This window comes from Hyaena hyaena, unplaced genomic scaffold (genome assembly GCF_003009895.1).
Source record: "Hyaena hyaena isolate Hyena2069 unplaced genomic scaffold, ASM300989v1 scaffold_655, whole genome shotgun sequence".
Taxonomy (NCBI): domain Eukaryota; kingdom Metazoa; phylum Chordata; class Mammalia; order Carnivora; family Hyaenidae; genus Hyaena; species Hyaena hyaena.
Genome location: NW_024081289.1, coordinates 525778 through 535438, shown reverse-complemented (window position 1 = coordinate 535438; position 9661 = coordinate 525778). Strand labels below are relative to the sequence as shown.

At 53.1% G+C, this 9661-nt stretch overlaps 2 protein-coding genes across 4 annotated transcripts; both read left to right on the top strand.

The window, feature by feature from the left end:
* Window positions 1-77: 77 nt before the first annotated feature.
* Window positions 78-4869, top strand: MYL6B (myosin light chain 6B). Of its 2 annotated transcripts, none has more exons than XM_039216846.1 (8): window positions 78-324; window positions 2061-2307; window positions 3043-3070; window positions 3308-3451; window positions 3681-3854; window positions 4358-4435; window positions 4582-4647; window positions 4757-4869. In XM_039216846.1, exons 2-7 carry the CDS (start codon window positions 2107-2109, stop codon window positions 4608-4610), a joined length of 654 nt encoding a protein of 217 aa, XP_039072777.1. In that variant the 5' UTR covers window positions 78-324; window positions 2061-2106; the 3' UTR covers window positions 4611-4647; window positions 4757-4869. The 2 variants fall into 2 exon arrangements, with proteins under 2 accessions (XP_039072777.1, XP_039072776.1); XM_039216845.1 differs by having other exon boundaries at window positions 79-324; window positions 4582-4619.
* Window positions 4870-5134: 265 nt separating this feature from the next.
* On the top strand, window positions 5135-8303 carry MYL6 (myosin light chain 6). Of its 2 annotated transcripts, XM_039216847.1 has the most exons (7): window positions 5138-5224; window positions 5472-5499; window positions 6361-6504; window positions 6733-6906; window positions 6998-7075; window positions 7371-7415; window positions 8110-8303. In XM_039216847.1, exons 1-6 carry the CDS (start codon window positions 5222-5224, stop codon window positions 7397-7399), a joined length of 456 nt encoding a protein of 151 aa, XP_039072778.1. In that variant the 5' UTR covers window positions 5138-5221; the 3' UTR covers window positions 7400-7415; window positions 8110-8303. The 2 variants fall into 2 exon arrangements, with proteins under 2 accessions (XP_039072779.1, XP_039072778.1); XM_039216848.1 differs by lacking the exon at window positions 7371-7415 and having other exon boundaries at window positions 5135-5224.
* Window positions 8304-9661: the final 1358 nt, after the last annotated feature.

Genomic DNA, 9661 nt, shown 5'->3' with positions numbered 1-9661 from the left:
GGGGGGGGGGGGGGGGGGGGGAGCCGCAGGGTTTTAGGGTCAGGGGAGGAGACTGTAAATTGCTCATTGCCTTTTAGTTCCGGAACAAGAAGAGCGCCAAAAGATCCTGAAGCACCAACCGCCGCCACCTGCCGGAAGCCACTGCTTGGGCGTGTTCTTTCAGCTGGAGAGCGGGCGTATCCCGTGAGTCCGCGGGCGCATCCCGTGAGCCCGCGGGCATTCGAGGACTACGACTCCCGGCATGCTTCGAGGCAGCTGGAGTTAACCCTTCGGTACCCGCAGCCTCCCAGTGCCCCGCCTCCGTCCTTACCTGGATCCCGCAGGGTGAGTTTTTGGGAGCTGGGGAGGGACTCTTTCCTTTTATTGAAGCTTTATTGAAGGTGTGCGTGCGTGTGTGTGTGTGTGTGTGTGTGTGTGTGTGTGAGAGAGAGAGAGAGAGAGAGAGTGAGAGAGAGAGAGAGAGAGAGAGAGAGAGATGTATTCTGGAAGGGTGAATGATTCTGATTTTTCTAAAATGGGACAATGTTCAGTAATGAGATTCAGACGCATTTTTGCAAGTGGAAGACTGGATGCCAGCTCTCTGAACCCCAGGATCTAAGTGGAATCACTACTGTCCTCCTGGGAATGCTGCCTAAATCTTTTTCTATTACCCCTAGAACAAAAAATAGCCAGCAACGCCTCCTCTATACCTATGGCCTCCGACTTAGACCCTACCCTGGTGCCCCCAGCTAGGTTTGGAAGCTGGCCCCAGAGTCAGGGTTTTTATTGTCCCTTTGGTTGGGAGGTGAGTACCTGTGGAGCCCGAAGGACCTTCCACATCTTTCAGATTAGAGATTCTAGAATTTAGGCCCTTTGCGTCTCAGGGCCTGCCCTTCCCTTCAGGTGCACCACAGAGTGTCTGTAGGTTCAGCAGGCATCCTGCCTTTGTTTGACTTGCATAACCATGGGCTTGTGGAAAAGAGTTCCTTCCCAGGAACTATGGGTGGTGGGTGTTAAACACGATCCTTGCCCCCACCCTCATCCTTAAGTCAATCCTAGGAACAGGAGACAATCCTCTTTCTGTTACTATTCCTTATCTATATTGTGCACAATTCCAGTTCTGGGCTGGGAGGGAGAGGGACAGGACTGTAAGTATTGAGGATTAATAGAATTAATAGACTGTGGGGTCAACTACCCCTGCTCCTCATTTGTGGTAAGAGGGGCCTTTTTTTCACCTTTCACTGCTCCCAGAACCCACTTTTTTTTTTTTAAAGATTTTATTTTTAAGTAGTCACTACACGCAACGTGGGACTCGAACTCACAACCCCCAGATCAAGAGTCACATGTTCTACAGACTGAACCAGTCAGGTGCCCCTCCCGCACCTCACTTTAACAATTCCAGTTCAGGGGAGCCTGAGTGGCTCAAATGGTTAAGCGTCCTACTTCGGCTCAGGTCATGATTTCACGGTTCATGGGTTCGAGTCCCGCATCGGGCTGTTTGCTGACAGCTAGCTCAGAGCCTGGAGCCTGCTTCAGATTCTGTATCTCCCTCTCTCTCTGACCCTCCCCTGCTCACGCTGTCTCTCTCTCTCTCTCTCAGAAATAAATAAAACATGAAAAAAAATTTTTTTAATTAAAAAAACCCCCCACAATTCCAATTCATAAAACCTCCCTCCCTCCAGGTCATAAGACGTCAGCCTTTAAGAATCTAAAGCCGCTAGAAAAAAGGGCTACTCTGTGCCAGGGGGTTGAGGCCTGGAATGCCTGGATCCCCTTTTTTGCTTCACCCCTATGTCAGGGTCTGTCACTGGCAAGCATCCTATCCTTACTCCGGAGGTTAACTCCCACATTCTGGGCAGTTTCTGGCTTCCTTCCCCTGCCCCCAAAGGGGCCATTGTTCTGGCCACCATTTGGGGCTGAGTGAACAGAAGAGAGATAGACCTTGGGGCAGGAGTCCTGAACCATAGGAGTCCAGGACAGGCCAGCATATCTCTCCTCTATCTCACCCTCCCCACCGCCAACTGGCTCCCTGCCCCTGCCCCCGCCCCTTGACATCCCAGACTCCCTGGCTATTTAAACAGAGATGGGTGCCCCCATCGGCACACTGTCCTTTGCCTACCGGACATCATGCCTCCCAAGAAGGATGTTCCTATGAAGAAACCAGCAGGACCCTCTATTTCCAAGCCTGCTGCCAAACCAGCAGCAGGGCCCCCTCCAGCCAAGACCAAGGCTGAGCCAGCACCAGCTGTCCCTCCAGCCGTCCCTCCAGCCGTCCCTCCAGCCCCTGAGAAAACCCAGGAGCCCCCCATCGATCTCTCCAAAGTGGTGGTGAGTCCCAGGAAAAGTGAGGAAAGAATTCGGAAGGGGTGGTACAGGGTGGGAGACAGCCTAGGGGAGAGGGGTATCTGGAAGATAGGGAGTCAGCAAGCATTGGAATGATATTGGAGATTTCTCTTTGTCTCCCATTTGGAAGCATCCAGGCTTATGACTACGATGTTATCTTTGTTGTTCTCCCCCTCTAAACTGTAATGTGTGTGGGTATGTATACACAAACACACACTCACTCTCTCATGGACCCCCCTTGCTTGAGGCAGGGACTGTGAGATAGGGAACATCTGGGTTCTGAGGACAATTTCAAGGTGAAGGGAGGGAGTTGCTGCCTGTGCCTGGCTGACTGTTCAATTCTAAAAGCCACAGCTCTGAACCCCAGGAGGGAAGGCTGAAAAGGACAGACTTGTTAGACAATCACAGCTGGGGGCCAGGGGTAAATTTAGCCTTTGTTCAGCCCCCAGTTATGTGAGGGATGCAGGGCTCAGGGCACTGGAGGGAGGGGAACAGGTGGCATGGGATTAACCCTGTTCCCAGGAAACCCTCCCCCCTATAATTCCTTCTCTTGGGATTCTCCCAAGGTCCAGAGCTGGGAATGGGACTGAGGTGGCTGGGCTCCCAGCCTGGTCTTTTTGGGCCCCTCCCCAGAAGTGGCTGCCAGTTTGTTGGGAGGAGTGCTGGAGGCAGATTGAATGAGCCCTGTCATCCCTCCTCACCTGTTCTTTTCTTCCACAGATCGAGTTTAACAAGGACCAGCTGGAGGGTGAGGAGAAGCTGGTCCCTTAAGCCCTACTGTCTAGTCCCAAGCTCCTGGTCATATCCTTTTTCTGTTCCCTTAACTCCAGTCCCAACCTTGAAACCTTCCATGCTAGTCGTCTTTGTGTCTCCTATTCTGCCCAGCTTTCGCACATAGTTTCTGAATCTACTTTCTGTCGGGGGGGGCGGGGTGCGGGGAGTGATGGGAACCCCTGGTCAACACTGACCACCCCTTATGCTTCAGAGTTCAAGGAGGCCTTCGAGCTGTTTGATCGAGTAGGGGATGGCAAGATCCTGTATGGCCAGTGTGGGGACGTGATGAGGGCCCTGGGCCAGAACCCCACCAACGCCGAGGTGCTCAGGGTCCTGGGGAATCCCAAGAGTGATGGTGAGAGGGATGCTTGGAAGAGTGCGGTTTTCAATGTGGTGGTGGAACTGAGGAATGTTGGCAAGGTCACAAGGGATGCTGGGGTGGGTCTCTGGACTTGAAAAACTGTCAAACATAAGATGGAAAAACATCCTGAATATCGAACAGGATGAAAGCCTTCGTGGTAGGATTGGGAGCTGGTTCCAAGGTGACTCTACAGTGACCTCTCTTTCCCCTTTCTAATTTCCAGAGCTGAAGTCCCGGCGTGTGGACTTCGAGACTTTCCTGCCCATGCTCCAGGCAGTAGCCAAAAACCGGGACCAAGGCACATATCAGGACTACCTGGAGGGCCTTCGGGTGTTTGACAAAGAGGGGAACGGCAAAGTCATGGGAGCAGAGCTCAGACATGTCCTCACTACCCTGGGTGAGGCAAGGACCAGAACTCCTATGGGTTGGAGAGAAGGGGGTAGACCAAGAAGATTAGCCAAGTAGGCAGAGCCAAGGAACAATAATGGTCCTGTAGGTTGTGGGTAGGAGAGTGGGAATCTAAAGGGCTTCTTCCTGCAGAAGGTAGAGTGAAAGTAGATGCGGATGCCTCCCAAAGGACAGAGAAAGGGGATGAGCTAATATTCTGTTGTGGGAGAGATGCTTATGCTCTGTGATCTGGTAGCCCTTTAACCCTCTGGAATTCAGTTTCCCTCTGTCAGAGCTTTAGACAGGTGCTAATGCAGGTGAAATGGAAAGCAAGGTGGAGTAACACATTCAAGGTGTTACCATTACAAGGAGAGGATTCCTTTGGGGTTCTGTTGCTATGAACAAGTCTTCAAGGGTGGGAGAAGAAAAAGCACCATCCAGAAGAGTGGCCTGGTTTGGGAGGGAGGGAGGGAGGGCAGTGTCTGGGGCTAAAATGCTGTGTCTGGGGCTCAGGAGAGAGGATGACTGAAGAGGAGGTGGAGACTGTTCTGGCAGGACATGAGGACAGCAATGGCTGCATCAACTACGAAGGTGAGGGTCCAGGGGCGCAGAAGGGACAGGGGAGAGGAGGCAGAAGTCTCGCGGTATGTGGTGGGGGCACCAAGAGCCTGGATTATCTAAAATCAGATGGATTATCAAGGGCCTGCTTCTGAACCCCTCTCGCCTCCTCTCTGCAGCCTTCCTGAAGCACATCCTAAGCGTCTGAGCTCTACAGGTAGGGCCCTTCCACTCTGACTGGAGAGGCAAGTTTCCTTTCCTTCCCTCAGTCAGGGTAGAAAAGGAGGGAAGTGCGTTTTCGTGTCCTGGGGCGCGCGACCGACAGGCCTTGGCAACTTTCATTTTTTTCCACAGATGCCGTGGGGCCGGACGCTGCCCGCCCCCCCCTTCCCCGGCAGGCGGAAGCACGTTCCTGCCACTAGGAGGCCACCTATTGTTTCAAAATAAAGAGACGGTTCTTCCCTTGGCGTCTGACTCTTGCTTTCTTCAGATGTGGGGGAGGGAAGGGAGGGCTCTCCTCTCCCCTATCCGATATCCTCTGATATTGCCGCTGCAAGAAGGAGCAGATTCCTTGCGCCCTACTCGATCTACTTCTGCGGGTTCCTCCCCTCAGGTAGGGCTATTCTAGAGAAAGGAGAAGCAGCGGGCCCTGCCCACCTCATTACTAATGTAGCAATATTATCTGCCTACGGCCAGGCCAGGATTCCTATTGGTCGGATCCGCTGAGGGTGACGTCATTGGAACGTACGAAGACTAGGGTTGGGCAGCGAGCCGGAGCCATTACTGCAGGAAAAGGTCCCGCAGAGCAGAGCGGCCAAGATGGTGGGGCCTGGGGCCTGGAAGGATAAGCGGGATTTGGGGCAAGAGGCGGGAAGTCGGGGGTAGGGCTTTGCAGAGGGAACCTGAGGGCCTGGAAGGTCGGAGGTGGGGTTGGAAAGTTTGGGTCCTGTCCTGCCGGGAAAGCGAGTCCCCAGCATGGAACAGAGTTTGTGGTTCAGTTTGTGGGACGGGGGTAGAAGCTTGAGGGGTTGGAGTTGAGATGCTGACCGATCCCCTCTTCTCCGAGCAGTGTGATTTCACCGAGGACCAGACTGCAGGTAGGTAATCTCTGACCCCTACTGAGGTCATGCTTAGGGAGAGGGACCCCCGCCTCTAGCACCTATCCCATAATCCCACCTGTCATCTCTTTAGCACCCCCAGGGAAGTACTTCCTGGATTCCCTTCTCTTTCTGGATCCTCCATTTTCTTTTCTCACTCTTTCTTCCTCCCTCCCCTTTCACTCTAGATCCGAGCCCCAAGCCCCGGGTGAGTTTTAGGTGGTGTGGGTGTGTGAAACAACTTGGTCACCTAATGCCTGCTGTGTGTGGGGTTTGGGGAGGGTGTATTAAGTTGCCTGCGCTCCTCTGTCCCTTAATCAGCTTCTTCCTCTTTTCTCCTCCTGTGATAACTCCCCTCCCCCAGCTTGGATTTGTGAAGACTGTAAAAAGCAGTCACCTGGAATTTTGTGACACTGGGGACAGGGAATTTGCTGAGGATACTTCGTAGCTGTATCCTCCGAAAGAAAGTACCGGAGAGGTGGGAAGTGGCAGGCTGGGATGACCCCGGTCCCAGGCTTCTGCTCCCACTTCCTTATAAGGACAGGACCCAGACAGGGCGGTGGCAAATTCCTGCCCTGAGTAGAGTTGTGAGGAGGCTGGACAGGCTTGCTCCAGGCAGAGGGGGTGTGTAAATGGATGTTACCATTCTGCCAAGGGGGGAAGAAGAAGGCTGTGTCGTTATGTGGGACACTTGATTTGGGAGGCAGGGACGTTAGATCCCTCTTAGTGGACTTCCGTGTACAGTGATATAAATATCTGGTTTCCTCAGCATGATCAATGTTGAATGGGCAGAAGGGGCTGTTAGGGAGGGTCTGGGTTAACCCCCGCATGCCCAGTGCTGATGTGTATCTGAATCTTCAGAGTTCAAGGAAGCTTTCCAGCTGTTTGACCGAACAGGGGATGGCAAGATCCTGTACAGCCAGTGCGGGGACGTAATGAGGGCCCTGGGCCAGAACCCCACCAACGCCGAGGTGCTGAAGGTCCTGGGGAATCCCAAGAGTGATGGTGAGGGTCCTCAAGAACAATTTCTCAGTGTGGTAATGGGCCTACAGTTCTTCAGTTGAGAGCTTCCCTTTATCTTCATAGGCCCAAAACTCAAGCAGGTTTGTCTCCACAAGCAAATCCCACAGATTTCTCCTGCTTTGCATGGGAGCCACCTGCTCACTTGTGACCCCTGTAGTCTCCCCGGTTCTGAGAACCTGTGTGACTTTCCTTACACCTCCTTTATGGCAGAGATGAATGTGAAGGTGCTGGACTTTGAACACTTCCTACCCATGCTGCAGACTGTGGCCAAGAACAAGGACCAGGGCACCTATGAGGACTATGTCGAAGGCCTTCGGGTGTTTGACAAGGAGGGGAATGGGACTGTCATGGGTGCTGAAATCCGGCATGTCCTCGTCACACTGGGTAAGACTCTACCCTTGCTCTTTAAGCTGAGGTGCCGCCTGATAACACACCTGCCACCCAGTTCCCAAAATGTTTTTCTTTCCCTCTGCAGGTGAGAAGATGACAGAGGAAGAAGTAGAGATGCTGGTGGCAGGGCATGAGGATAGCAATGGTTGTATCAACTATGAAGGTGAGGGATGAATTGGGGCTTTAGTGGAGAAAGCAGTTGTATAGGCAGGTCATGCCCAGCATTTGGGGCTTTCTATGTCCCTGGGCTCCAAAGAGAACCAGGAGGCAAGGGGCAGGGCCCAGCCCAGCCCAGGATGGGAGGCCACAGGGGTATGACTGGAAAGGAAGGGGGAATGTGTGAAGGGTGGGGAAGGAATGGGAAGTAAAATAAAGGGAATGTCTGTTCCCCACTGCCTGACCTGTTCACCCCATGTCTGTGTCTTGTCTTCACCATTAATGTCTCTTCCTTCCTGCAGCGTTTGTGAGGCATATCCTGTCGGGGTGACGGGCCCATGGGGCGGGTACGGCTCCTCCCAGCCTCCCCTTCTCTAGTTGCCCTCCCCGATGTTTTTCTTCCCAACCTTTGCTCTCTAGCCCCTGCCCTTCCCCTACTACCATCTGACTTCCTCTTAGCATGTTTCTGCATGGAGCTGACTGGGGAGGGAAGGGATTCCTCAAAGAGGAAGACAGCCTGGGGGTGTGGTACCTCCTTTTCTCCTAAAATGGACTCTGAGGTTTTGCTCATAGGGCCCAAGGTGCTGGTATCTGGGAACTCGCACCAGCCTGTCTCCGTCTTGCTTCAGGGTGATCCTTTGGCCCTGGCGCACAGGTGGTTGGCATAGGGGGGTTGGTTGCCTGCCCCATTGTGCTGCTATAGCTCAACAGTCTTTTTCCTTCTGCTGGGCAGCTTGGAGGTACCCTAACCCAAACTTCTGTCTTCTCCTGCCAATGGCTGACAGTAGCTGTAGGTGTAGCCGAGAACTTTTCTGCCTCTGCTGTGTTCCTGCTGCTCGGGGGTGGGGAGGCTAACAGCTGGTGGGAGGGGAGCTGGGGGCTGAGAGAACTGGGCAGACTCAAGGTGGCTCCTCTACAAACCCAGCGTTGGGTTCTGTGGGCACGTTCTTCTGCTACCTTTGTGGTCTTGTGGTCTCCTTGCCCCTGGTGGACCCCTCCCCTTGCCCTACTCCCTGGCTCACCCCTCTCTTCTATCCACAGAGCTCGTCCGCATGGTGCTGAATGGCTGAGGACGTTGCTGGTGTGCCCAAGCCCTGTGCCTTCCCTGTGTGAGACTGTGCATGTAGCCCTAAAGGCCTCCTAAGTCCTCCTGTCACAACCACTTTTGCCAGCTTTTCTCCCCTGGATGTTATTTGCTGTCAGCCATCACCAAATAAACTTTCTCTGTGCCCTAAGTCCGGTTCTGCTTTCCTTACTAAGCAGGGTGGAGGGGAGGAGAGACAATCCAGGGTCAATAGATCAGGGGTTGGGAAAGCTGGGAAAGGGCTCGAAGGATCCATCTTTGTGTCATTTAAGAAATGCTGGCCCCATTCATTGATGCTACAGAGGCCACCCCTCGGGGGATTAAATCCATTAATCCCTATAGGACCAAGGCTGGCCATCCTCGTTCTATTCTATTTGTCTGAGTCCTCTCCTAGCCCTCCAGCTGGCTAAATCCAGCCTTTACCCTCCCAAGCATTGAAGTCCTTTTGTGGAAAAAGCCCAGGGAGTGTCTGCATGGAGCTAAAGCCAGGCCATATTAGCACAGCCTGAGCCTGTCTGTCACCTTGGCAGGGCTAGGAGCCAATAATAACAAGTCTGTGAGATGCCTGCCTTCTTCCCGCCTAATAAGGGAAGGAATGGAGCCATTACTTCTAAAAGGATAAGGATATAAAACCTCCAGGTTGTGAGGATGTCCTTCCAAGTCTCTAACAGCTATTTTTAGGGCAGGTGAGAGCCTCTGCCCAGCCCCCGTACCAGTGCAGTCCTGACCCCTGTGCTGCCTTTAGCTTGTGGAAACAGGCCCAGTTATCTGTGTGCCTGCGGCTTGCTCGGTGCTTCTCCAGCCCAGGCGCAAGCCCTTGGGAAGGACTCCGGGAAGGCTGCCCCCAGCCCGATCCCCCTGCCTGACAGCCACAGGTAAGAGAACACAGAAGGCATTCACAAGATGGAACTGAAAGCAAATTAATTTATAAAAAAAAAAAAAAAAAAAAAGAAGAAAAAAAAGAAAAAAAAAGAAAAGAAAAGAAAAGAAATTTACAGAAAACTTTTGAACAGAAGAAAGGTGCGAAGACGCAGAGGAAGAGAAACATGGGGACGTGAGGAACAAAGCCTGGTGGGAGGGACTGGGAGGAACTGGTGGAGAGCCTGGAGTCCCGTCTGCCTTCACATCACGGATGTGGAAGGGAGAGATGGTAGGGGAGGCAGTGGACCCCAGGGAGCCGAGCTGCACACTGGGAGTAGGCACTACCCTAGGTCGGGCACCCCTCCACTGTCCCCAAATCCCAGGGAACACTTAGCTACCAGTCAAGGTTCTGGTGGTCTGGGGGGAAGAGGGAAGAGGTTAGAGGGGTGACCCACCAAGTCATAAGAAGGAGGTGCTGAAGTGCTTTTTGAAAAATTCAGGTTAATAATTCTCCATCCTCTCTAGCTCCCCTCTCCATGTCTTCTAGGAGCCCAGTGACAGGGCCCAGGGAGGAGGAAGAACAGTACCCTTTCTTCCTCTATTACCTACCACAGGAATCCCCAAAATATGTTTCCCCACCAAATACAC